The sequence below is a fragment of the Anarrhichthys ocellatus genome, unplaced genomic scaffold (genome assembly GCF_004355925.1).
Source record: "Anarrhichthys ocellatus isolate YVR2014 unplaced genomic scaffold, GSC_Weel_1.0 scaffold44, whole genome shotgun sequence".
Classification (NCBI taxonomy): domain Eukaryota; kingdom Metazoa; phylum Chordata; class Actinopteri; order Perciformes; family Anarhichadidae; genus Anarrhichthys; species Anarrhichthys ocellatus.
The window spans coordinates 1,271,072-1,298,932 of record NW_022280074.1 but is presented as its reverse complement, the minus strand read 5'-3'; the positions used below and the strand labels follow the sequence as shown (position 1 = coordinate 1,298,932).

General features: G+C 41.1%; 2 protein-coding genes across 6 annotated transcripts; one reads left to right on the top strand and one right to left on the bottom strand.

Moving 5' to 3' along the window:
• The first annotated feature begins 223 nt into the window (after positions 1-223).
• clcnk (chloride channel K) lies at positions 224-16,539 on the top strand. 5 transcript variants are annotated; one of them, XM_031868859.1, is made up of 21 exons: positions 224-472; positions 2,387-2,513; positions 2,632-2,807; positions 3,552-3,683; positions 3,764-3,892; positions 6,319-6,458; positions 6,550-6,627; positions 7,460-7,535; positions 7,924-8,049; positions 8,884-8,968; positions 9,280-9,381; positions 9,851-9,935; positions 10,193-10,348; positions 10,828-10,897; positions 11,038-11,148; positions 11,679-11,895; positions 13,494-13,627; positions 14,049-14,119; positions 14,484-14,564; positions 15,046-15,132; positions 15,387-16,539. In XM_031868859.1, exons 1-21 carry the CDS (start codon positions 409-411, stop codon positions 15,423-15,425), a joined length of 2,286 nt encoding a protein of 761 aa, XP_031724719.1. In that variant the 5' UTR covers positions 224-408; the 3' UTR covers positions 15,426-16,539. The 5 variants fall into 5 exon arrangements, with proteins under 5 accessions (XP_031724719.1, XP_031724720.1, XP_031724721.1 ...); XM_031868861.1 differs by having other exon boundaries at positions 225-472; positions 2,383-2,513; XM_031868860.1 differs by lacking the exon at positions 14,484-14,564.
• fam131c (family with sequence similarity 131 member C) lies at positions 14,169-27,799 on the bottom strand. Its single transcript, XM_031868864.1, has 6 exons — positions 27,557-27,799; positions 25,896-25,960; positions 23,645-23,729; positions 18,723-18,968; positions 18,350-18,439; positions 14,169-16,823 (listed from the first exon to the last, which is right to left on the bottom strand). Exons 1-6 carry the CDS (start codon positions 27,585-27,587, stop codon positions 16,552-16,554), a joined length of 789 nt encoding a protein of 262 aa, XP_031724724.1. The 5' UTR covers positions 27,588-27,799; the 3' UTR covers positions 14,169-16,551.
• Positions 27,800-27,861: the final 62 nt, after the last annotated feature.

Genomic DNA, 27,861 nt, shown 5'->3' with positions numbered 1-27,861 from the left:
CTACAGGGACAGTCCACAAAGAAAGTGTCTCCAATATTAACTAACACACATGTCTGTTTACTTTCATAACATGCTAACACTACAAGCTAACATGCTAACGCTACAATTGCTAGCAGCCTCGCCACCATGGTAAGCATAACATGATATTAATGGTATGGTAATGATATTTCGGTTTGCAATATTGGAATACAGTAGTTCAAGTACTTACAGAGTATATCGTTAGCGTGAAGCCTCGTTTATTCCGTCAGCTCGTTCATTTCGCTCATCAACTCAGTAAGCTAGCTAGCTAGCTAGCTCAAACAGTGCCGTGTTTCCAGCCATCGCCTCTACCTTAGAAAATGACTCTGTGCGCATGCGTATTCCAGCAGTAAACGCAGAGGTTGTATTTTACGTCAACATACAGACATAATGTGCTCTGCTCTCATGACGATGTCCTGGGAACTGCTGCCTGTGTCACTTGGTCTTTTGTCCTGTAAGTGGAAACTGTTGATGTTACTAACATTAAGTATTTAGTTGCTACATATTGATCTGACAGCATTTTGACGGTTAAAACACGGTGACGTTGAAATCACGGTTAAATCACGTTGAAAAGTGAAAGTTGTTTAGCCGACTATTTAATACAAATAAATTATATTCATAAATGTCCATGTCAACAATAGATCAAATGACTATAATATGAAACGCTGTCCACAAGTGACGCAGCTTCAAAGGAAAACTTAAATTATTGAAATGTAAATATGTGTATTGAATATATATATTTTTAAATCAAATTGGACTTTGGTATTTTACTCAGGCCAATAAATAGGCTTTTCAAGTGAAGTACACCTTTTTAAGAAAGATCATTTCTACATGAAGGTCATGCCAGTGAATGGAGCCCCCAGTCTTAGCAGCTTGTTATTCATGAATATCTTTATAATTTGCTCACAAAGCTGACCATCTTACTTAATAAAATAAATCAGCTGCAGTGAGATGACCTTCCAGTTCAGCCACTGCGTGTCCATAACTGTGGGACTTGTCCCTCTGCCTGCAATATTACGCCGACTATTTTTGATTCAACGTTCAGGCTTAGACCAGATTTAAACGTGATTTGCAATACTATAATTTTTCGTCCTCTACATTGTGCTAATAATAATATATCATGATATAGAGGCTTACTGAGAAACCACATCCACATTTATCAGTTGAAAGCCAGTATTGGACATCACGTTGATATCTGGTCTAAACGTGAACGTTGAATCAACGTCTTTAAATAGTTGCAGCTTCAAGACACACGCAATGCACATGTTTCCTGATTTAATAATGACAAAAAACAATTCTATATCAAAACAGATAATCATTTCCTACTTCTGCAATTGCTGTTGCTTGTGTATATATATATATATATATATATATATTCAATGAAGTTTTGGTCTGAGAACAAAATAACTAAATCTCAGCTAATCACTAATAAAGTTTTGTATTTCATGTTTTTATTTTGTATTTCTGTTGTGTAAAGAAAGAGAATGTTTAACTTGTGATTTCTGCTTTGTATTCATTTGTAAACAGAGTCAGTTTTGGGATTCGGAGTCTTTGTTACATAATTTGATTTGCCTTTTCTTACAATGCCTGCAGGGAAACTACTCAGGTAGTCAACAATGATTGTTTATGAGAGTTAAGTAAAAAAAAACCTACTGTCTGGCTCTTTGGTCGCCTAGGTGTGCTGTTCCCATGGAAACAAGTTTTTGTATTAACAAAAGCAGTCTTTACATTTGTATAGTGTATAAGCGTGAGAGTGTGACTGACGCTCACAGCATGCAAATCTCTGTAATAACACAAGTACTTATTGAAAGCCGAACGGGGAGGAAAATGAACATTAACTAGAGGCTCATTTAAAGTCTGTGTGTGTGTGTGTGTGTGTGTGTGTGTGTGTGTGTGTGTGTGTGTGTGTGTGTGTGTGTGTGTGTGTGTGTAAGTGTATGTGTGTGTGTGTGTGTTCCCGAGATCTGAACAATGATAGCCTTGACCTTGAGCAATCCGCTGGAATTAATGAAACCTTGACTTCCTACAAAGCGACGGATATTTACAGGCTTGCTGATTATCGTTTCATGTCGAATGTCTTTTTCTGGTCCTTCAGGGATTTTCAAACGAGTCGTTGAAGCCAATCACTGACACAAGAAAAGCCAAAGCAATGACATCTGTAGATATAAATCTTCAACCGACTCGGTTTCTCATCTATTTCAATTATTTCCTGCCCTTTATTCAATATCTTCCTGCAAAAAAACCTGTACTCTCCACTGATAGAAAATTATTGTAAGAACGGTATATATTCAATTTCGGCGGTATGGTTGATTAAAAAGCTGAACAGCGTGAAAATGTCTCTCTCACTGCTCCTCTACACTCAAGACAGATGAAGGGCACTTGTTCCACCAACGAGTTAATATTAGCTACCCTTTCAACCATGACTGCTCCATCACGTCTATGCCCGATACCTTGACAGAGGTCAGAGTACCAACACTTTCCAGTGCAACTAGAAGGCAAGTCTAGCTGTCTTCTAGTTTTGTTTTGCAGTAGCAGCAATAAGTGCAGCCGTGCATTCATATTTTCTTTCTTCCATCATTGAGCCTCAGTGTTTGATTGAGACTGTAATCACAGAATGACGCCAACAATTCAAGACAAAATGAGGAGCCCGGAGGAGGCTGCTGGGAGTGAAACCGTCGGAGAGAACGAAGACTGGGAGCAAGGAAATCAATCAGACACATCCTGTAATAGGATTGTGCTCCTTGCTGATCCATGGAAGCCATGCCGACGGTCCCGTGCAACTGTCAAAGGTCAGACTGAAGTGGAAAAGTCATTAGAATGTGATCGATACCGACCCGATCAATACATCAGAGGAGCTGTTCATGATGCCAATCTGAGAGACGAATCTGAGTTTTGAGCTTAATCTGAGAAGTCATAGATTGAGTTCAAAAACATCGTACTTTTAGGATGTGATATGTAATGCTTTTGAAATTAGGAATTACCTGCAGGCAGATGGGAAATGTTTTCTTCAATACCGAGAGATTTCTATCGCATTAATATTCATACGCTGTGGCTGTGTTGTTTTCTGTATCCTATTGCTATTTGCATCTGACCACATGATCCTTTAAGTATTATATAGCCTTTTTCCAATAGACTAATCATAGCAAACCACAACTTTTTAAGAACCCTGTGAGGCCTTGGTAAAGGTTCTTTGTGTTTTCAACAAAGTAAAACCATCGTTTTCTTTATGCACTGGTCAAGTTTGAGATTTTTAGCTATTTGCTTCCATAACATGTCTTCTTGCAGACTAGTGGAACAGAAAGCGTATATGTATGTATATTTTACTACTTTGGCTATTTGCGTTTGTAGATTTCTCCTAAATTCACCAAAAGTTAACAATAGATAATGCCTAATTTGCATATTTTAAAAACTATTCAACTGTGGATATTTCATAGTGTCAAGTTGTTTTTTGTATTCTTTTCACCTATACTGTCTTGCAAAATGTACAAAACCCAAATGAAAGTTAAGGCTGACCCACATGTTTGCATCCTTAGAGTGGCTGCTGAAGCTGCGGTGCTGTTTGGGAACAGTGTGTGGGATGGAGTGGTATGGCTACGCTGCTCTGGGCATTTCGATGGCCATCCTCAGCTTTCTGATGGACCTCATTGTGACAAAGCTGCTGCGAGGTAGACACACCGACGTACAAGACACAATCTGAGTGAGCAAATGACAGAAAATTAATGTTTCGCTTTCACTCCACATGTAGCTCACCAGAGGCTTTATATGAAGCTGGAGGGCAACAGTCTGCTGCAGTTCTTCTGTTGGACCCTTTACCCAGCATGCCTCTGTGCAGTCGCATCATCGTTCTCCGACAACATCTGTCCCTTCTCCACAGGTCTGTCCAGCTACAGTACTAGTGTTAGCAACAAGGCATTTCCCTTGGGAGTTGGTGGAGAGCAAAGGAGCACAAAAAGCCAAGTGAATACTGGAGTCGCCTTTGTCAGTCGGATTGCAAACACGACTCAAAATGAATGCTACTTTTATTGTGTAGCACAGTGAAGGATCACTAATGATTCTAAATGTAGAACATCTTCCTTCCACCCATACAAGCAGCAACAAATGCTCGCTGGCGAGCCTAAATGGAAAAATATAAGTGAAAAAATAAATTCCACTGTTTGGCCTTCATTTGAATGATATTCATTATAGCAGGTATATGTAGAGGCTGGAACCTGAACAAAGGTCAGATTAGCTCGCATTTATTTGAATTTGGCGAGGCTTATCAGTGCATAATGGAAAGACCAGTCTGCCACCCCCGGTTCTCTAAAGTGAAGCCAATGCGAAAGTACCTTAAACTTGCATTCTTTCTCCTGCGGTTGCATAAAGAGGAGTGATTGTATAAGAGTCTAAGAAATGACCCCTACTTCTCACACGATTAATTTCCTTAGTAAATGTAAATAAGAGTTTATGTCTCAAGTGCTAGTTTCAAGGCTTAGACCAATCAACATGTTGATTTAGTAAATTACGATCCCATTTAGAGTAAAACAGATGTCAAAGCAAGGTTTGTGTTTTTATCAACACAAATATGGTCTCAAGAATTGTATAGTTATTTATTAGGCTCACAGACGTGTTACGGATACAGGACAGACGTGTTTTCTCAATGGACCAATTGTTTTATTGAAATAATGAAATAGGTATAGGGACCGGAGGTGTTTGGAAAGTAAAGGATGATAAAAACAAAATGAAAATGACTCAACCCAATAACGGGAATACAATTAGTTCCATTTCATTTTTTGCTAAAAAAAAGAAAAGAAAAGAAAAAATCTAAATTCACAATCTGAATCCTTTGGACAACCTTTGCATCTAAAACTACCAGTCATAACACATTAAGCAAAAATGGGAAAGTGGGCTGAGGCCACTGGTGGAGAGGCTGACTACACTGCGGAGGGCCCAGGGGTGTTACTGTTACTCACAAACAGCAAACATAGTGCAATTTTTGTTAGAGTGCTTTTACTTGGATGTATATGGTGTGTAGAGACCTCACCACGGGGGCCTAGCTTCCCAACAAAGCAACTCCGCTTCAATGAAAGAAAAGACACTAACACAAAAAAGAATCCAAAACAACCTGGTTGGTTCGATAATACAAGCAAAACAATGAGGAAAACTGAAATTGCAGTAGCAAAATGCCAGCGGGTGAACCTACAAAAGGGAAAACAGGTATTATCATGCTGCAAACTAAAATTATAAATGTTAATGAGGTGACCCCACTCACCACCTCCGTTATGGGGCTCTAACACATGGGATCACTCAAAGTGGTGGGCAGGACAACAATGAGGTCCCAACACACAATATGCTCAGCCAACACGACAGAGCAAAGCTAGAAAAGCAGGCAGTCAACTAAGTCTGCATTTTAAAAAGGCTGACTTGTGCATGCAAGTGATTACTTTAACTACATACCTGGAACACTATTACAAAACAGTGAACACAGGCCAATAGGTGCCTTGTATAGTCTGGCCCTAATTAATGAACTGGTTTGGGTAGGAGTCAGGCCTGGGACTGCATTCGCCAACACTACACATTATAGTATAGTCACTTGCACTTGGTGAGCATCCCCCACCACATAAGGCTCATAGCACATGATACAGTGTCATCAAGTGGGGTTCTTGAAGAAGATGAAGAACAGAGACGTGTATCATTTTTCCTTTTAGAAACATATTTTTAAAGCAAATGGCATTGAAAAAAGTCAAGTGTGATGTTATCTTTGAAATTCAGATAGGGTTAAAAGGGAAACGTACAGTATGAAACATCAACCATGATTTTATCTGTCTCACAGACAATATTTAAAGCATGATGTGTTTCCAGGAAGAAGGGATCTCTGTGCTTCGTAGATCGACCTCTAAGAGACGACCTCACCCCGTCGCCATTTTTTCTGCCCCAAGCAGAACAAGTCTCACAGGACACTCCTGCCCCAATCGTGTTTACGGCTTCTGCCCCTAAAAGTATGAGCACATTGCTCTGTTGTTGCCAAAGAGAAAAGCTATTAGATTAACCTGAAAAGGGCAAACGTGCTTGATTTATGTAACCAAGTTCCCCAAAGAAGCCACTTCAATACTAAAAACATGCCAACGTAACTTTACGAATCACAAACTAAATTGAGCTTAATTTTATTTTGTGCTGATTGTCCTTGCCACCACCTCAAACTGTTTACATATTCTGAAGTAATTCCTGTGCATTCACCTGGAATAGCTTTTATAAAACGTCTTGATTGCTTTAGTACGTCTCAGTCTTTAAAAAATACTGTCCTGTCACTTCATTTCTCCGCAGGCTCTGGGATACCAGAGGTGAGAACCATGCTGGCCGGCATTGAAATGCCTCATTACTTGTCTCTCACTAATATGTTTACCAAGTTCCTGGGCCTTATCTGTACACTGGCAGCCGGCAGCACTGTTTTCCTGGGCAAAGTGGTGAGAGGCGTCTCAGTATACCTCTTTGTCATACGAAGCATCCATTTGAAATTGTATGTCACAGTTCTCTATATTTGTCTCTTAACATTAGGGTCCGTTTGTGCATCTTTCCACCATGGTTGGAGCCTACCTGAGCAACCTCTGCACTCTCATACAACCCAATAAGAAGGTAGACCGTAGAAAGAAATTCAGCAATGGGTTTACCCACTTTACTCGGTGGAAACCAAAACGGAGCTAAAAGGAGAGTAAATATTGAACTCAGATTCATCGTGTTGCGCGACCGAAAGAGCGCAAAGGCTGAGTGTGAAAGTTCACTCTTAACCTTGAAATGAGTTTGACCAAATTGTCTTGACTCAAGGTCTATTCACTCAACAGTCTTCACCAGCTGAGGAAGACCATGACAGGCAGTTGAAAAGCCAGTAATTACACCTCGAGTCAATATCGCTTTGTAGAAGGGAGGTACGCACCATCCAAAAACTCTTGAAGGGGTGCTGAACCAAACACAAATGATGCATGCTGTTTCTTTGCCCTGACAATAACATTTGATTTCACATGTGCAACATGACTGCTCGAGTCAAAGTTTGGGAGCAAAGAAACAATGTGCAGGTCATACTACTATTACTGTCTTTTTTAAATTCAAAATGCTAATGTTGTTCCGTGTTTGCTGGATGTGTAAATATGAAACTATTTGCCAACAAACATCAACAAACTAAGAAAGAATGCAGCTGCAGGAAAATGGAGAGATTTATGCATTTTATAAAATGGCCTTGTTGTACTTTATGAATATTTTTCACAATATGATGAAGAAGGTATAGCCTATTAGGATATAAGTAAATATCATTGTGAAATCAAGTATTGAATATTGTATTAAATCTTCACAAAAGAAAAGAAAATGCATTTGGTTAGAATAGAAACCGCCTTCTGAAAAGTTTCATTGTTACTTCCTGGAGGATATTAAGGTCTGATAAGAGACGGCACATTACGGCATCTTTCTCTTTTAGGAAAAAGCTGCTGGAGAAATGCTGGTTGTAGCTGCCGCCGTCGGAGTAGCCAGCTGCTTCGGAGCTCCCATCAGTGGTGAGGGAGCCAGTGCGGGTTCAGCATCAGGAATTATTATCTATCTGATGTCGCTATATCTCTCTTTCTCACACTTTTCTGGTTAATACAGCTCCACCTGACATTTCCCACTTCTTAGCTTCACATATTTGCTCTTCCCTTTTATCCTCATCATAATGTCTATGTGTTCAGCATCTTCCTCCTTTGGTCGCCTCTCGGCCTGATGCTTTGATCCTCTCAGCTCACTTTGAATGCATATTTTTTTTCCTTTTTGCTTGATTTGTGCCACACAAGCAGGCAAAACGATCATTTATTTTCTTTTTTTGTCTTCTGCTCATTTAGCTGACAATAACTACTGCTGTTTTTGGAATGTCTAAAGTGACTTCCTCACTCTCCTCTGCTCCTGTAGGTGTGTTGTTTAGCGTGGAAGTGATGTGTTCCCACTTTGCCCTGAGGCATTACTGCCCATGTTTCTTCTCAGCCGCATGTGGGGGGTTGACGTTCCGCCTGTTCTCAGTGTGGAGTGGAGATGGAGGTAATGGAGGCCCCTGACGGAAAGCCCTTCCAGATGAGTGGGAGCTGCTACAGCTGGAAATCAAGGCCCATGGCTTTGGAATGAATGAAACAATCATAAATGGCTGTAATTTCCAGGTGTCCATATACTTTTGGCCTCACAGCATATGTGCCGAAATCAACAGACAACCCTAACGATTTGTAAAAAAAAGTTATGTTTTAGTGTGTATATGTTTACCTATAAGCATGGTCATATTAAAATGCTACATTTTTAAATTGAGTTAAAAGTTCCAGTGTGTAGGATAAAATATTGTATAATCACCTTAGAATGAGTCGTTTTTATCTACGTAGGGAGCGGGTCCTCTTCCACTGCACCGCCATGTTTCTACAGTAGCCAAGAATGGACAAACCAAACACTGACTCTAGCGAGAGTTTTACGTTTTTACGTTACCTGAAGGCCACCCCGAAGTGCTAGGAAAGGGAAGGGTAAGCGGAGGATTCAGTTATTTGCAATCTGCAACCTCACCACCAGATGCCACTAAATCCTGCACACTGATCCTTTCCGTACTCTTCTCCCATGAGAGAATGTCACAGTTGAAGGCCGACTGACATACATATTTCAACGTAAATATAATGCTTTGTTCATTTCAGCTTGTCAGCGATGTTGACAACCATCTAATTACTTGTCAGGACAATGACTGGGAGCATCAACTTTGTCAAAATTAGCAGAAACATTTCCGCTGACCGACAGCGAATTTCAATAAAATCTCAGCGCAATAAAGTGAGGGAAGATAGAGATTTTGAGAGGCTGTGGGAGAAATAAGAGGGATGACTTCAATTTGTTTTGTGTCCACAGAGACTCCTCAGGCGTTGTTCAAAACTAATTTCCCCTCTGCTTTACCTTTCTGCCCACTGGAGATTCTTCTGTTTGCCTTCCTGGGGTGAGTTTACTTTTGACAGCGTCTGCATAGTTAACCAAGTCCTCTATTTGTCTGAGTCCCACAAATAAAAACTGACATTTTAGTGTTCATATTCCTATCAACAGTGAAAAGTCTTTGACCATTTTCTGCATTCCTCCTATATTCGAATCAGCATTCAGAGTTATTTTTGCTCTCAAGTCAATCATTTCCTGGCCTCCTCCTCCTCATCACTTCCCCGAGAATAATGACTTCCGATAGTCTGCTAATGACGAGGTTAAAATCAGCCTCCTGTATCCCGCTGTGGACTGAGTGGGCTTTCCGTCTGCAAACAGGCTGCTGTGTGGAGCTGTGAGCTGCTGCTACCTCCTCTGCCATCGGTGGATCCTGCGATTCATCAAAACAAACCCCATCTTCATCAGAATGCTGACGACAGAGTGAGAGCTCTTTGCGATGTGAAAGCCTGATAGTGATTCAGCGATGAGTCATCCGCGGTGCAAGACAGACGCGTGAGATATATTTTAGGTGGAGTATTAGTTCAAGCAGATTGAGGGGCCAATGGTGTGTTTCTTTCTACTGTATTACAAATCTGTTAGCCCCTGAATCCATTTTACCATACTGATATGCGACTAACAGCTTTATGATTGATGATAAATGGTCTTTCAAGCAACATTTAGATGTTGTTTTTCTTTTTAAACCTAGCGATTTCATATATCCTCCAGATCTAAGTAGTGTAAAACATTGTAAACCTTTGAAAGCAGATCTGAAAAGCACCAGAGCTGAAGTTTATTCCGATGAAGTCACAGAGAGCGGTCAGCCCATTGAATCGCATTGAAATTTCAATAGGATTCACCCAAATGAGAGTAAACTTATAACAATGGTGCCTGTGTGAATATGTCTCTGCAGGAAGGGTCTATACTCAGGCATGGTGGCCCTCTTCCTGGCATCTCTGACATTTCCTCCCTCTGCTGGTCAATATATGGCTTCTAAGGTAGGAATTAAAGGCACAGTTTATTTCTTTTGGGGGCTTTATAAACACATAATTGATGACATGGAGCCATGCTACATATAGGAAATGTTGTGCTTGTCATACAGTATTGAGAGACGGATTATTAGATAAAAATGTCTTTTCTTGAGACAGTAAGAAAAACAATAGAACAACGCCAGACTCGTCCTTTAATGTTCACCCTTTGTTTAGTTTTTCTCGTGTTTGCACAATACTCTGAATGGCAGAAATGTCTTTCACAGCTCACCATGAAGCAGCTCCTAACCTCCCTACTGGATAGCAGGCAGTGGAGCTCTCGATCCCACAATGCCTCTGTTCAACTGGGGCCCGAGCCTTTGTTGGAGTGGAGCTCACCAGGGAGCCCAGTCCTTTCTCTGGCTGTCTTTCTGCTCATGAAGGTACAAGCAATTGAGAAAGCCATTTAAGAAGTCTTTTTTTTTTATATCTGTCTACCTGCACTTATAACCAACAAAGCACTCATTCCTTTTATTGCCTTGGGTCACAGTGACCCTTAATTAACATACAGTAATTGACATTTGCACAGTACGGTATTGATTAAAAAACTCATGCACTGCACATATCTAGCATTCTCATTTGCACTCCAAGCGGATGGAAGCCTTGCTTACTGTTGCAAAAAAAATGCTTTTGTATGTTGACATTTCTGCATTGAGATGAGATCTGCTTACTGTGATTGTCCCCTCATTACCAGCTGCAGATGTGAAGTGGCAAAAAAATCTGTTTATTTTCACAAAATTGATTTGAGAGCAGTGCACACAGCGCGACAAGTGACTCATCTGCTGTGCTTGTAGAGCTGTTGTGGCTGTTCAGATGGCGGAGGAGAGAGTTGACAGTGTGTGTCTCTGTTGTTTGTCCTCAGATGTGGATGTTGGTCCTCGCCTGCACTCTGCCTCTGCCAGCTGGGTACTTCATGCCAGTGTTTGTCTATGGTGAGTGAAAGAGAAGCACCTGGGCGAGTTTTTGTTTTTGCGGAATACCTGAAGTCTTGCTGCATCCTCTCACCAGCATGTGAATCTGAAAGATCGAGAAACTCCTCTTGCGTGTGTGTTTTTCTATTTCTGTTCTCCAGGGGCAGCTTTGGGCCGTTTGTTTGGAGAAGGAGTAGCTTATGTGTCTTCCACTGGATTGACTTCAGGCCAGCAGTGGGCTTCTGTAAATCCTGGGGGCTATGCACTTGCTGGTAGAAGACATTCATCACTGGCTCTTTGCTGTGCATATCGAGAAGCTGTATATCTGCAGTGTTTATATCCCTCTTTAATCCACTTTTTCTTAATGTTGTATCCTACTAACCACTGTAAGTTTTTGTGAGCCACGGACTATGTTTTCACCAAATCTGCCAAGAGCTCATATTTTAGACCAATATCTGAATTTGATCATTTTAACGTAAACATATTCCAGAAAATTGCAAGTATTTAGTGTTATCAGGATGTAATAACCCTATAAAGCAATATTATGTTGAATAAAATGTAAATTTGTGCTATCATGTTAAAATACTTAAGTGATCAAGATAACATGAGTACTAACTGTTTACAACACCATTAGTACCCTAAAGGATACTAAAATAAATTTTTCAATACGGGGTGGCAAAGACGAGCACTTTTAGTGGACGTACATTGACAGTGTGGAGATGTCCACACAAAATATAGGAAATAGGATCAATGTTGAAAAACAGCCTTTGAGTAGTGTCTTAATGTGGTTTCTGCCTTGTAGGTGCAGCAGCCTTCTCCGGGGCCGTGACACACACCTTGTCCCCAGTGCTGCTGGCTTTAGAGTTAACCGGTCAGTTCAGCCATGCTGCACCCATCCTCCTCGCCACTCTGCTGGCCAATGCCCTTGCTCGCTCTGGGCACCGCCCATCTTTCTATGACGCACTGTCAATCAGCAAGAGGCTCCCACACCTGCCCTCTCTGGTGAAGGCGTGCCCCCGGTAAGTAAAAACGAGGTGTCAGATGGATCAAAGTAATACACCAAGTTTTGGGATGATCACCTCCGTGTCGGCAGTTACACAATGACTAAACAATAAATAATATGGAAGCAGTGTGAAAAGTCCTGGAAATACTTCACAAACCCAGCTAAATCAGATATATATTATTATATAATATTGGTCCAGCACTAGTCCAAAGTGAAACATTTCAACAAATAATAGGTGAATGCCATCAGATATGTTGGAGATAGAGGATCCATTCTAAAGACTCAGATGATCCCTATGTGTTTAACCTTTAACACCATGCTGTCTTCATTTGCAGTTGTCCAACACAAACTCAAAAGCTATGACTGAATTCCTGCTGCCTCACTGTACTTTGAGATTAATGCACAAAACGTGGTGAAGGTTACAGCACTAAACATTGGTATTTTATACGCATACTGTACGTTAAAACACTCAATAACATTTAATTCAAAGCACAGTTGAGCCTAATTGCAGATGATCCGAGTATGAGAGCTGAGTGTGAGGCACAAGTGCAGAGGATTCTCTCATTCCGTTGACTGTGTCAAAGTTACACATAATTCACAATAAGCAAGCTAAAGACTGTTATATATTGTGAAAGCTGCAGGTGTGAGGATGGATTTTAAACAGCTGAATTTCAAAAGCAGGCAAAGTAATGACTCAAGAGAGCTCGATCAACCACCTGCACAGCAATTTTTCTCAATTTGTGCTCTGAAGGAGAAAATGAGTTGCATGTGGATATTTCTGCCTTGACAACAGTTTATTATATCTGTCAAAGTAAAGCATCTCTAATGCAATAAGCTCTTGGAGAAAATCACTTTTTCCGGACATCAGGCTACTAATTAACAAATTTTTGTCCATTAAAATGTAAATGAAATGTAAATCGACACTTCATGGATCCAACAGTTTTGTTTTTTGGTGTGGTCTTTGTACTTTAGGCCACACCAAACACAATTAAAAAACATCCCTCACTATCTCTCAACATAAACACCCGGTCTCGGTCTCACTTCACGTCGCAAGTCATTTTCAGAGTCATTTTTCCTCATATTCTGCTATGAGTAAATATTCCTTGAAAGCACTGATTAGATATAAATATAGAGTTGACTAATCACTATTGTGGCTGTAGGTTACATGGGTACATGACACCATACCTTCTCGCTGACAGCAGTTACCGGCCTCACTGAGGTTTTTCCCTCCACACTTGTGTCTCACGCAGACTGGATTTTCAGCCTCTAATAATACGCTTCGATGGAAATCAAGTCGTCGTCACCCACAGCTCCTTGTCGACAGCATTGAGGTGGAGACGACTTATTGTCTGACAGAAGACGCTACTTGAGAAACGACTTGAAAATGGTTTCCCCAGAGTCTCCTGTGTACCCTGTGAATTTGTTGACAGAAGTAATTTGCTTCTGTTTGTACCATGGGCACAATCGTGTCAGATCCACCATCAAACCAAACCACTGATTTCATGAATCCTTACAACCTGAGACTGGTTTTGAAAAGGCGTTAACCTCCAGATGTATTAGATTTAGCCACTGCTGCTTTTGTTACAGGTGTGACACGATTCCTCTCTATTGCAGGCTTCCCTCCACACCAGTCGGACAGGTTCTGGGAGGGAAATCAGTGCAGCTTCAGAAAGCAGCTGGGCGAGTGGAGGTTCAGCATGCTGTCAACACCAGCACTGACACACAAATCCCTGTGGTGGACTCACATGGTGCGCAGACAAGGATATTTCGATTATTTTACCCCAGTCTTGCCAAGGAAATCATATTTAGTCTAAATCTTCCCATAAAAAAATGAAATAGATATAAGTGAGGACATGGACTATTGACACACAGTCATCAGGATCTTTAAGAAAATGTCAGATACACTCTGGATGAACACAGTCCTTGAAAAGAATGGAGGAAAATGATGAGAGAAATGATTGTAACCGCTTATAAAGCTGCAGCGATTCAGCCGTGTTAAAGTCCCCCGACAAGGAGCCCACAAGTGTGAGAAAATCGTTGCAAATACATTGATGGATTTTTACGTTTGCAACAGAGGACTCACAGCCCACTAGAGAGCTGCACACACTCGAAACTGTTGCACCGACTGTGGCAACGAAAATTGATTTGCTCTCCTTTCTTCTGTTGAAGATTCGCAGGTTATACTGGGCTTTGTTCTCCGGTCAGAGCTGCTAATGTTCCTGCGCCGCTGCACGGCTGAGGTAAAAGGCTGGATGGAGTCACACAGGTATAGCTGCAGGGTTCGGGAGAAGGTAGAGGAGTGCATTGTCTGATGCTGTTTAAAAGGCAGGTCATGTCTTTACATTCCGCTGGCTGACGTAAAAGCTCATCTTATGACACCTGACATCCGTTTTAAAGCATTATAGTGTTAGAAAAATAGAGCTGCTTTTGAAAAACAGATGGTAGCAATGTCCAAGAGTAGAGCAAGTATGAACACATTCAGGACAGTACAACACAATTGTAAATCATACTTCCTCAAATGCTACTGAATGCTGCGGCATGACAAGCATGCATCTGTTAGAAAATGCATACACACGTTCAATCATTTTGTGTTGTTCTGTTCAGACTCTGGAGAAACATCTGGATGAGGTCTGCTGCATTTACCCGACCTCTGTCCTGTTATCACCTCACAACACCGTTCAGGAGGTAGGGAGACGTTGAGCAACTCTGCTGCTCCACTCAGCTTTACGGAGCTTTTTCAGCGACATGGTTGTGTTTGCATTGGACTTAGTTCCAAGCCCAGTGCATCGCAAACACGCTAAAGGTAGCCTCTGTGGCGAGGGCCACTGATCAAGCTGCTGTTTTTGAGGCATTGGGAGTGAGAATGGGTTGGCCCAGCACCGATCAGCGGAGAGGCAAGATTAGCAACTAGCTGGTGAACATAGTCGAGCATCGAGCAGTGTAAGATATTGCCCTCAGGAGTTGGTGGAGACCAAAAACAGAGCTAAAAGCCAGTGAATGGCCAGAAACATGACTGAACAATTATAAATGATAGTTATTGCAGGTATAATGACAGAAGATTGGTAGCAATCTTCTCAGCTATCTCTTTGAATGAAAGTGAATAATCACATTTCCCAAAATGGTGAGCAACTTTTACTTCTAATCCCTTTCCTTTGCGTCCTCTAAGGCCCACGGTATCCTGAGTCTGGTTGGAGTTCAGACCTTGTTTGTCGCAGACAAGGGAAGGCTGGTCGGGATCATCACATGGCCAGAGGTAATACGTGTTTGTGTGTTATGTGTGTATTCACACTCACTAACAGCCACAAATATAATACTCAATGTTTTCTTAATGACACACACAGCTTGAGTTTGTTTGGTTCCTCTTTGGGCGTTTGTCTCGTCCATATACACATTGGAAACAAGACCATTTGCATTTGTAATTGGGTGTCGGGAGACAAAATGGCTATATACGAATTCAAAGCTGTCTCTTCCCTCTCTCCACATTTCTTTCTCTATTTTCTCCTCCAGATGAAGAAAATATTAGAAGACTTGGCCAAAGAAATCTAAGCAGCAACACACAGGAAATAAGCTCATCCCTTGGCCTTACTTTTATTTTAAGCAAACGTGAATCCATCTCTTTCTTGATTAGCAGTGACACAAGCCTGGCTCTGGTAATAATATCACTTCTTCATTGCCCAAAGGTAACAATGTTTGCATACAAACAAAACTATCATCCGCTGGAGGCTTCTTAACATGTATTAGAGGTTATTGTCTTGTCTTTTATTGAAAATAGCAGGGTCTCGTCCACTGAGGCGATAGCAGACTATCTCATTCCCTGACCCTCAATTTGTAACAGAGCAATATTAAAAGTGTGTCTACCCTGAATAATATGTGGGGATGAAAACAAAAGCCTATAAAACTGTTTGTACACCAAATAACACAATGTTGATGCATTTTTGAGAGTTTGAGATTGGCTTTTTACCCTCCATGCAGTCTTTGGTTTCTATTTATTTCACTACACTATGAAAATCACCTTGCAGACCATTAAAACGTCATTGGAACTGTCACATATCCACCAAACACATATTACCTAATTAGACAAAGTTGTATCAACATCTTGTTGTGATGGAGTTGGCTAGTGGCTCACTTAAACTCACAGTCAGTCTACCTTGTCTTTAAAGGTCTAAATGTCTAGAATTGGCACCCCCAAGTAATACCATCAAAAACGTTTATTGGCCAGCTGATAGCAACACCAATATTCACCTGAATGAAAAAGTGTGAATATTAGCTAATCATAGTCGAGACCCAGACAGATAATTGGGTTTACGCTTCCTTTACAACAGACTTCTTCTTCTCTCTAGAGTCAGCTGACAAACCTCAAAGAAGACATATTTTCAATTTATTTCATGTTATTTTCTATACTCTATGCTGCTTTAGTGTTTTGTTGTATGCTGAATAAAAATAAAAATGAACAATGGAACTATGTACATTCACAAAAGTACACGCCTCAACATGGGAGAAAATACAATTTGGAGTCTTTGTATCTGAGGACCAGGCGCTGAAACCTCCCCATGCCAGCCATTTGCCTTTATGTTTTGGGTCAGCCATTGCTGGTGGATGGGACTCAAGTCCTCTCAGTAGGGCTCATTTTAGAGATTGCCATCAAGATTGCTGGCTCGCTTTCCTGTTTAGCCTAGTTATAAAAAACGTCATCCTCGGATAGCGAGCTGCTGTCCACGTGTCGGACAGCAGCCTCCGCAGTCGCAGTGCTTCTGTTATCGAGGGGACGATATCTGTCCTGCTGGGTGTTGGACATCGGGGAAATGGTGTGGACCACTGGCGGACAGACCAAGTTGGCCGCCCTGTTGTCACTATAAGTCTGGGCGTGGATGCTGTACAGGTGCTGAGGAACGCTGACGCTTCCACCATCCAGCAGGAACTGGGACAAGAAGTGGCTTTGTGCAGCTGAGGAGGGATAATAACAGTGTTAGTCACACTAGTATATGCTTGAAATAGAGATGCACTCAGTGCTTGACTTGGATCAAAAAAAGTATAATTCATTCTGAACCAGCTGCTGCATGTAGATTACATATGACTGTAAATCCATTTAAATACAGTGAATTTCCTCCAAAGCTGGTAAAATATATGGATAGAGGATACATTTCTATTTTGTTCAGTTCAAACTAATTTAATTTTGCAAGTATGGCTTCAAAAACAGAATTTGAATATGTGCTCAAATAGTAATTACAATGAAAAAGACGAACTGAAAGCAACCATATACTGTATTTGGGATTTGTTTTAGTTAAGGCAAATCTGACACCATTGATTGCCGAAGTTAAGTGTCATTTACATACTGAAAGTAGTAGCTGTGGACTGTGATTATGCGGGGGGGGGGGGGAATGCACCGCATGTAATATCAGCATTAAAGAGGACATATCATGAAAACTCACTTTTTCATTGCTTGTGCACATACAGTATCAACCCACAAACTGTGAAATAAGACAACTTCAACGTCAGTTTTTGTGGGCTTTCTATAACATGTGACACGACAAGCCATTCAGATTTGGCTCCCCTTCACATGTCACGTGCAGGTTCAGTAGAACATACCGCCCCCTTCACCGGAGTATCTCCACCCACGGCTTTAGAACCACCTTTGCAAAGGTGCACCATATTTTTCTCGCAAGCCAATCAGAGCAGACTGGGGTTTTTCTGGAGGGGGTCTTAAAGAGACAGGCGCTTAAAGTGAGCGTTTCAGACAGAGGGTGAATACAGGTATATTCAGAAAGACATTACGAGAAAGATGATGTGTTTTTTTAACATTAATGGATGTTAACATGTTCTAGTAGAAACCCCAAATGCAAGTATGAACCTAAATATTAGCACAATATGTCCCCTTTAAGCTCAAAGTAAGGTGGAGGTTGATTAAAATATGGACGTTATTTTGTTTATTATGGTGAAGCTTAATAACAAGATATGGTATGACCACAGTCAACAGGTGCCGTCCTCTGGAGACCATGAATGTGTATACACAATTTCATGTGTGACATTACAGCAATGCCATTAGTAAAGTTAAAAACGGAATTAAGAAAATAAAAACATCTGACAGTGATGCACACATCACACTCAGGATTCGTTTGCTCCAGTGGGTAAGAGCAAACCTAGTGTTTGAAAAATGTTCCATATTTTAATCTAACATATAACATATCAGATCATATATATTTGCATTACACATAAAATAATTTAAGTTGTACAGCAGGTGTTGATTCTGTGTGTTATGTCTTGTTCCATCAGTCCAACAGTAGCATTAAAGAAAAGACTTATAATAATAGCCAAATCCACACTATTACAGCAGAAATGGTTCATTTTAATCTTTTGGTTCATTTGTTTTCAGACACAACAGATCTGCAAAGTTTGCACAAGACCTCATTAGGAAATCTAACATTAAGTTAAAAAGAGACATTTTAGACCAAAAGCTCTTTTACATGACAAACCTTGTAAACTGGTGGAGGGCTGCTCTAAGCTGTCATTCAGGGACCACACATTCATGGACGCCTCTGCCAAGGCAAACTGCTCTGCTACTCCTGTGAAACAAGCACGTCTGATCCTTTTCTCAGAAGTGGACCCCCAGTTGTTTTTTTACCGCCATCACAAACAAAGCGAAATCGAATAAGTGCTCTAGATTTGAGTCACTCTCAAATATCCCTTAAGATGTCATGGCACATCTTAAGGGATATTGATTTTTGTAGACGCTCTCTCTGCACAAGCCAATCAAACAGAAACAATGCCCACAGGGATTTGAGTGTCACTCCATCTCCACCGACCACGACTTGTTTTCCTTCAATTTAATTAATTTGTCTGTCTCACCTGCAGCGAAGCGAGCTTCCTTGATTTCATCCGTCATTTGGGAGTAGAATTGTTCATCCTCATGCAGCTCGGTCCCCACACCCCCCCAGCCTCCGCCGCCTTTACCCCAGTTCCCGCTCCAACCGCCCCCGCTTCCCCTGGCCTCGCTGCCTCCACCCCAACCTTTCCACTCAATTAGGTGAGCAACTCGCCCCTGTGCCATCGCAGTCGGCTTAGTGATATGCTCCTTTATTGTGGCCACCAAACCTAAATAAGAGGAAGACAAGGAGGGCAGCATCATGATAAAGTGGATTAGATGGACAGCAGAGGATAAAAGGAGACAATTTGAGGAGAAGCTAAAGTTATAGGCAACATGAAATGGTGTGATATGTGGGTATGTGATAGAGAATGAAGAAAAATGTCACATTAAGAGACAGGAATATGGAAATGGACAAAAGAAGACACATAGAGCAAGAAGAATGGGTAAAGCTATGAATTGAGAAGAATACTTTGGCATAATTCAGACTTTGAAGGTGAACATTTTCTCCTGATTTGCATAACCTGAAGCATGAAAGAGTTGTTCTTTCCCGCTGCAGAGTTCCATTAAGGTTGAAAATGATAGTGTAACGGCACCAACGGTGAATTTGGAGAGAATTGTACATTTTCTTGATGATTACGGACAGCACTTCAACAGCACCGTCAGAAGCCCACAGGGGTAGAAAACCTATAATGAAAATTCCTCAAAATGAAATATTTAATTTGACTCACAATGAGATAACACAAGACAACTTTGCTTTAAAAAGTGCTGCGAGGTACAAGGAAACAAGGAAAGTCCATCAGCTCTCTGCATACTGACTTTAAAAAATGAGAAAGTGTTAAGCGTTCTAAGCTGTGGTCACACAAGTCCTTTCAGTGCATATAGCTCTAAAGGTATATGTGCACAGACAGAAACCAAAGCAAATTTTTGCCGTACGCCATTTGTGTGATTTTGACTGCTGGGTCAAAACTGCTGGGCTGTTTGATTCGCTCCAAACAGCCGATGAACCAGCTGTGCCGACATTAGCTGTAAGTTCGCTAGCGACAGATCGCGCTCACCTGCATCTTTCCAATTACTTTTTCGCTTCATGTTTTGTCAGAGCACACCTTAATAATTAAACGTTCAAGCTATGCAAGGCCTGTCTTTTTTTCATTCAAAACTCAAATTGGTTTGTTGTTATTGTTATTGTGACTGACTCAAATCATCAGCTCTGTTGCTTTAACTTAATGGACTCATGTCAAGATTCAAGCAGCATCTAATAGAGGTGCTGTGACCCTGTATCTCTACAGTAATATCATGTTATTCATAACCTGTAGAGTCACTGGGCAAAACTACAATGGAGCCATCATTTATTTTAATCACACGAAGGGTAGAAAAGGTCGAGGGGATTGAGGGGTTGAAGCGAACGTGACAGGACAGGTTACCTTGGTCATAATTGCAGAACAGGTAAATTAAACATGATGTGAAAGGACGAGAAAGCAAAGGTTGAAAAGGCAAAGGTGGAAAAAGAAAATGAGGAGGAAAGGTTCAGGTTGGAAGAGAAAGAGGAGGACAGAGCAACAAGATATTGAAACACTTGATAAAATAACGAAGCCAAGAGAGTTGGCAGCCTGGGCTAAGTGAAAGAGAGAACAAAAAAAAAAATCCTGACATGTTATTTTTATTTGAGCTCAACACCTACTGACTCTTCTCTGTGTTCTTTTGTGCACTGTGACACCCACTGCTGTCTCACCCAACGTTCACACTGTGACAATGAGGCTCTGTTCTGGCTGACACTCGATGGTGAGGAAATAGATGCAAACATAAGCTATGTTTGCATCTATTTCCTGACCATCGAGTGTGCACATCACTATTTAAGTGATGTGCACACTGCAGGAAAATCCCATTTGTTTGTCGAATTTGATATTTTAGGCTTTCTCTCCACACTGCGGTGTCAAAATGACCAGATCGTATCAGGTTGCCATCACACCCCGTGCACAGAATAATCATGCGTTTGATGTTTCAGTGAGCAGCAGCAAGCTAGCAAATATTTCTCTGTTGATTTCTAAGGCTGTGCCGAATGTTTGATTTTTTTTAATCCAACATTAAATATGATAACTGACTAGAAATTATGTGGATTTGTTTTTGCATTTCGCACGTTAGAAAGAATATTTGATTTGTTTGCCAAAAGGTCTTTCTGTGTAAACAAAAGTAAAACATTTTCATGATGTTAGATGGTAGCATAACAATGTACTGATGTTTTTGGTCACAAGATGTAAACAACATTGGTATATTAAATCGATTATTGACCACCCGATCACCTTTATAATATACCAATTATAAAGGTGATCGGGTGGTCAATAATCGATTTACACAACCGGCAGATACGGAGCATCATTGGCATTCAAATGTAAGTCCAGTAACTAGCTCTGTTTTTTGTCTCCACTTGTCTTCTCTTTGGTGCTCGGCAGGTAGCAGTTGATTCATAGCAGCTTTTTGCTGAAAGCGTGTGCCTACTGTGTCTGGAATCGAGGTTGGTGAGAGCTGTGAGACTGAACTAAAGTAAAGATCTGGGCAGTAAAACCAAACAATGGGTTGAAAGACATTAAAACGTTCCATAGAGCCGAGAGTGCGGTAAAAATTCGATGGAAAACAAGCATTTTCTGGTATTTGAATACCTATACTGTGTAACAGGAGCTTGTACTCACCATTGCCAACATTTTGCTATATAAAATTGAACCAATCAAACATTTTTGAAATGCCCCACTGTAATGTCACAGCTAGATTCAGTATTTTGAAGAGGTAAGGAAGAGGCAGGATCAACAATACTGACATTTCTGTGGATGCTGTAAGAAATGAATGGATTTCACAGTCTTGTTTATTATGTTACAACACAGTGTTACCGTCAATAATGCAACCACAATCCATTAGGAATAAGTCCCTTTACAGAAATAGACATGTATCGCATACTGTGAGGCATCACTCCCTGCTGTTGCTGTGAGGAAACAAAGGGGCTGAACAAACATGGAGTGTAGGTGTTGCATTCAGAGCTTTGTTATTTACCAGCCAACACGGGAATAGTTCTAGAAAACAACATTTTATCACATCCTAAAGCGGGTCTAATTGGTAATAACTGTAATGTCCAAGCAACTACAGTGTTGATTTTAAGTTGTGGTAGATTGAACTAATAAAAAAAGCAAATCAAAAGCTGACAAAAACATTCGTATTTTGAAGGCTGCTAATATCAAAAAGATACAGGTACAGTTTTCTCAAGGTTTATTCTTATCGACGTGTCAGGGCATCTGGTGCATCCTTTAGATGACCTATAGAGACCAAAAAAACACTTTTTATATGTGTCTATGTGAATTGAATTGAATTTGGATTCAGCCTCAAGTCACCATTAGAGGAACTGCAGTTTTTGTCACTTGACAAGGCCTCATTATGTCACACTGGTTTCGATTACCGGACCAGAGTATTTAAAAACAGACATGTACACTTTTTTAAAAAAGCGATCATCATTACATGAGCTTTACTGAACAAAAAAACTACTTCTGAACCGTTTCATTGCTTTATACATGAAGCATAGCAAACACGAAGGACGATTTAAGTAGCCTATTTTGTTTACCATGCTTAGGCTGATGCCATTATATTACCTGTATTTGCTCATATACCAGAGCATTGGACACATTGAATATTTGAGCAGATGATGGCGCTAGATGACAAGTTAAAGGTTCACCAAAGTTGTTCCAGCTATCCAACAGTTATTGAGACATTTCATCTGGTGGCGCAAAAGGAAAAAGTCAGGGGATCACCAAAGTCATTAGGCGTCATCCTTCCTTGAGCCACAGCGTTAGCATGACTAAACACACCAATGCCACATATGCATTCATATATGCGGAATCTGATTGTTCAGTCACTCTGTCCGTCCATGCAACAGAAGCAGTATATCTCAACAACTGCTTGGCAGCCCGCACCCTCAAGACAAACTTTGTTTACTCTCACTACGAGGCTGTTAGGTTAACATAACTGCCATTAACTCCTTTGTTCAGTGCAACACTATTAAATTAATGGAATCTAATGATTTCATTTCAGTTTCTTGGTGCCACCAGCAGGGCTTTTTAAACCATTTGCTGTTGATAACTTCACATCAGCTTGATACATCGATCAAACAGCATCATACGAGAAGATGAAATGTAACGTCTGCATGATATTCTTCTAAATGTAATTCCATTAGTACAATAATAACAATGTTTGCCGCAGTGGGATCTGACTTCAGCAGGTTGTCGGCTGCACTTTGTGACTGCTCCACTCCACAGAAGTTGCTCCGCCAATTTATATGATGACAAGTGAGTAAGTCTGAGTAAATGTCAAAAAACATTTTTTTTTGTTTTTTTTACTGGACCGGTTCTGTCATTCCCAAAGCAGGTGTCAGCCTCTCAGCTGTCTGCCTGAATGTCTGTATTCGTCTATCATATTCATGAGGTTTTCACAGCCTTCATAATTATGCTGTCGGGGTAATAAAAGAGCTTTCACTGGGGAAAGTTCAGCAAGGCATAACACATTAAGTCAGATAATTAACCTCCCGCAGAGAGAGGGAAGCCGTGGAGATGGGGAAAGGGGGATGAAAAAGAGTAGGAGGCACCGACATGATGAGAAGAGGAAGCCAGACTCAAAGGTGAAGCAAAAAATCAAATGGGTGAAGGAACCGTGTGTGTAACTGACTGTTTACTCATGTCTGGATGGATACAGCATATGTGTGAGAGATAAAGGGTATGAAGGAAGAGGAGAATTACAATGCTAACCTTCCATGGTTACTAACGCAATTTCCCAGCTTGCTGTTTCCCCAGTCTCATATGTTTCATCTATAACGAAACACAACATGACCTCAACCTGTTTATGTTCGTGTGTTTGTGTCTGTCTGTCTCACCCATCAAAGAGGAGGTGGCCAGCTCGCCGATATCATAGCCGTTGCTTTTATCTGACACACTGCAGTTGGACGGGTTCTGGCCATCCTGCACAATATGATGCGCAAGAGGAGGGAGAATGTCACATCTTTATCATTGATGTAAGGTGAAAAGCTTTTTCTCCAATGGAAACGAGTAAAATAGCTATAATTTACCATTTCTGACATGGGATTTTGAATGAAAAATAGATATTTTTTTATCTCACATTGGAGCAAGCCATACAAATCACCAGGATCCATGAATAAAAAACAACACATACACACATCCAAACGCACACATAAGCACATTTATATACATCGTCCTCTGGCAATCACGTCCTGTGTGTGATGACTCAACCCAGACACACAAACACACACAAAATGGGGATGATAATAACAGCTGGAATTAGTCTAAAAGTAATAAAGTAATTTAAACTTAAACATAAGGTGTTTACGCCCAAGTGGCAACAATCAATATGGAAAGAGAAACTGCATTGCAAATGCATTTCCCTTGGTTTAGTATTTTTGATCTGCAAGTAAAACCTTCAAGCTTTTTTTCCCAAATATGTTGCAAGAAAAATAGGATTATAAGTAAGTACATGTTTACACATTAGTGGATGGTTCCACTTCAAAGTACTGGAAACCATTCCAAATTAAGTTTTACAGGCAATAAAATGTTGCAGTGGTATCTTGGGTAAATTATGGCCCTTTCTGTTTTTGACATCAAATGCTTCGTTGCCAGATGTGTGATCACTGCAAACCCAAAGAGGTCTTGGTCCTTCCATTAAAATGGATCTTTTTAGGTTTTAACAAAATGAATTCTTAACAATTCTTATTTAATATCATGATATCTGTAAATGTATCATTAAATAATGATTGTAAGACACAGTTTGGTAGGTTTAACATTTATTCTATTTGTGATGCTTTGTAGCGCAAATAAAAATGTTATAAAAAGGCTGGTTGTAAAGTAAATCATCCATACAAACATATCCTACTTTAGTAAAAGTATGTAATAACTCAAATGTCTCATTTTTTCAATGGTGGTAATATCTTTAAGTTTATTTTGCTAATAGCTGTCCAGATAGCTTGCAAAAACTAACTGTACAGTTAGCTCAACATCAAACTGTGAAATACAAAAGAATAACTCTGAAATCGTTTGTTGTAAGTTCGTTCATCTATTTTCTACTTACCACAAAGAATTTGATTGATGTATTTCTGACGAGTCTCTGATGCAATACTGATGGAGACGCTAGAAATGTGAAGGCTATAGGCCAACTTGAGCTAACGTGAAATAGGCCCTTTTCACAGCAGCCCTTTTGACATGTCACAGCAGGGTAAACACAGGTGTAATTAATACTATTAATTATAGTCCCATTCTATTTGGAAGAGGGCCACAATTAATAATATAAATTACACCTGTGTTGATCCTGCAATAGCATGTCAAAATGTCTGCTAGCTACATTATAGCAAAGCACAGAACAAGTACACAAGACAGAAGAGTAAAGAGATACACAAATTGACCTAAAGTAGCAAGTCTACATTTTAGTTTTTTATATATATTTGAGAATTTGTAAAATGCTGAGGACATTAATTTTAATAGCAGGGTATTACTATTTTAAATACACAAATACAGAGAAAGCTGATTGATCAGTTTGGTCATTTCACTCTAGAAGCCTGCACAGAGAGTGTGATATAGAGCCTGGCTGAGGAGCAGGCTGAAAAGCTGTTTGTGTTGAGAACCTTCCAATGTGAACATTGAATATTCTGCTCATTTAATTTTCATTCAATCAGCAGCAAACACTGCCGGCAAACACTCAAAACGTCGGTTCACAGCACAGACAAAAATATATTTTCATAATTATCTCTTATGGTATTAAGAATGCAGATAGTGTGGGTTTTAATTTTCCCCAAATTTTAGATTACTTGTCTCTGAGATTTCTTCCCCTAACCCAATACAACTTAGATGAACAGGAATTTGTTTTTGTTAATCACAGCATTGAACATTTTGGTTAAGAAATTCAACAGAAATAGCCTCCCCAATAATTCACACAGCATCAAATAGAGGAACTGTTTTTTTCTCTTGAAAAGAGTTCTAGTGATAGATGCTATAATTCTGCTGAACCGACACTAAAAGCCAATACTCGTCTGCTGTCAGTCTACATTTGGGAGGCAGACACATTGAAAAGGCCAATGTCAGGCCAAAACCTGCAAGGTAAAGGTGAGGGCTATCACTCACCTTGACAGAGGACGGCTGTACCTCCTCAGTCTGGTCTTGCCGTGCAGTCATGGGATAGTGGAGCTCTGTGGGGAGCCACACAAACAAACACTGGTGTTAGATTCATGCTCTACGTGTGTGTGTGTGTTTGTGTGTGTGTGTGTGTGTGTGTGTGTGTGTGTGTGTGTGTGTGTGTGTGTTTCTTGGCAAGGGTGATGGTCCTTACAGCCAGAACCCAGTTGACACAAACGGCCAAGGGTCAAGCGAGGCTCAGCATCATTTAACTGGAGCCTCTCTGCATAGTTAACTCTGCACCAGCCCATACTCGGCCTATTCGCTTTTTAATTGACGGTGATGAGGTTCATACGAGTGGCAAGAGGAAATGGAGCGCACTTTAGAGCAATGGCGAATTAACATCATGAGAAAGGTCAGTGGACACGTGGACACACACACTTACAAACCCGTCTGGGGTTTGCCCTGGGAGATGTTGTCAAGACAATTGGCTGTCGCTATGGATACACGACAGCAACAAGAGGCGAGTGATAGCCTTCCATTTACTTAAGTCACGATCCGTGCTGTGGCCTCATCAAACACTATCCACAGGTCAACAAATCCATCATGATTCGTGAACCAACCCGCCTTCCTTATGTGGTTAAAATCCCACCCTGAGTCACACAGACACACACACACACACACACACACGCACACACACACACACACACACACACATACAAACACACTCCCGCTGTTCTCTTAGCTGTCTGCCAGGAGCCTCACAGCTGCCTTCCCTCTTTCTTCCCAGCTTTAAAGCGCTGCCCTCATCACCCTCCACCTTGTTAAAAGGGACCCTCCCTGAACAAAAGCAGACCTCTTATCTCACAACATATTGTGAGACTCACATATCCAGGCTGAAAATGAGTGTGAGAATGTGACGTGACGTTAAATGTCACGCACTGACAAACAACACATAGATTGTTGTTCAGAGATGTCACAGAACGCTGGTAGCCTACACCTTCAATTGCCCTTTTATTTTTGATCAGATCTTTTGTTTTGACAGCACAAATAAGTGCTCGTGTTCCTCCTGAAAGAGGCCCCCCCTGCAAGCCGAGCCATCGTTGTTTCATCCAGATAACAAACACCTGCCTTATTTCCACCTAAAGCTCCATGCAGACGGCAAATACGGAGAGAAAATTGCAACCCAAGTCACATCCTCAAGTTGGATCTGAGATTTGGATGGAGCTGTCATATCCTAAAGCCGCTGCTGTCGTCCGCTGATCCTCACAGCCCTCTCATCAACCTCCCGCCCCCCGGAGTCTTAGTTTCCAAAGCGACATCCACGGATTCACTCAGATCAACAATAGCTTTGGAAAAGATCAGATGAAAACAAGTTGTCGGTTGCCTGTTTTCATTGGTGCTCTGCAACACTATACATGCAAGCACTTCAGCCAGGCTAAAAGTGTGATTCAGTAGGTCGTCATCGCCTCAGGGACCTCGTTCATTTTCCTTAATTGTCTAGATTCTCACCTACAGAGCTGTCCCTTGAAAGCATGATGCAACTTTCTGAAACAGCTGTGCTCCTTAAAATGTTTGTCGGCCGCTGTCGACACTTCCTGCAGGTTGTGCCAACCCTCAAACAGAAACACGGACTTGGACGCACAAAACAGGTGGATTCAGGCACTGACCTTTGTGACCTTTGCAGAGGCAGGTGCCCATGGTGTCAGGACGGCCGGGCGGTTATCTGTTCACCATGGTGGCTTGAGGATGAGGAGGATGAGGCGCGGGTGAAAGGGAGGGAGAAGGGGAAGCAAGGCAGGGAAGGAAAAGGAGGGATGAGCCAGCAGAGGAGCAGAGAGAGGCGAGGAATTGAAGCAGGTGGGAAGTACGAGTGGATGCCCAGATGAGCTGCAGGCTGATGCATTGGCTGACTTTTCTGTATAGGAGAGGAGAGAGGTGAGGGAGCGACACAGACAAAATGTGGGGAGGGGAG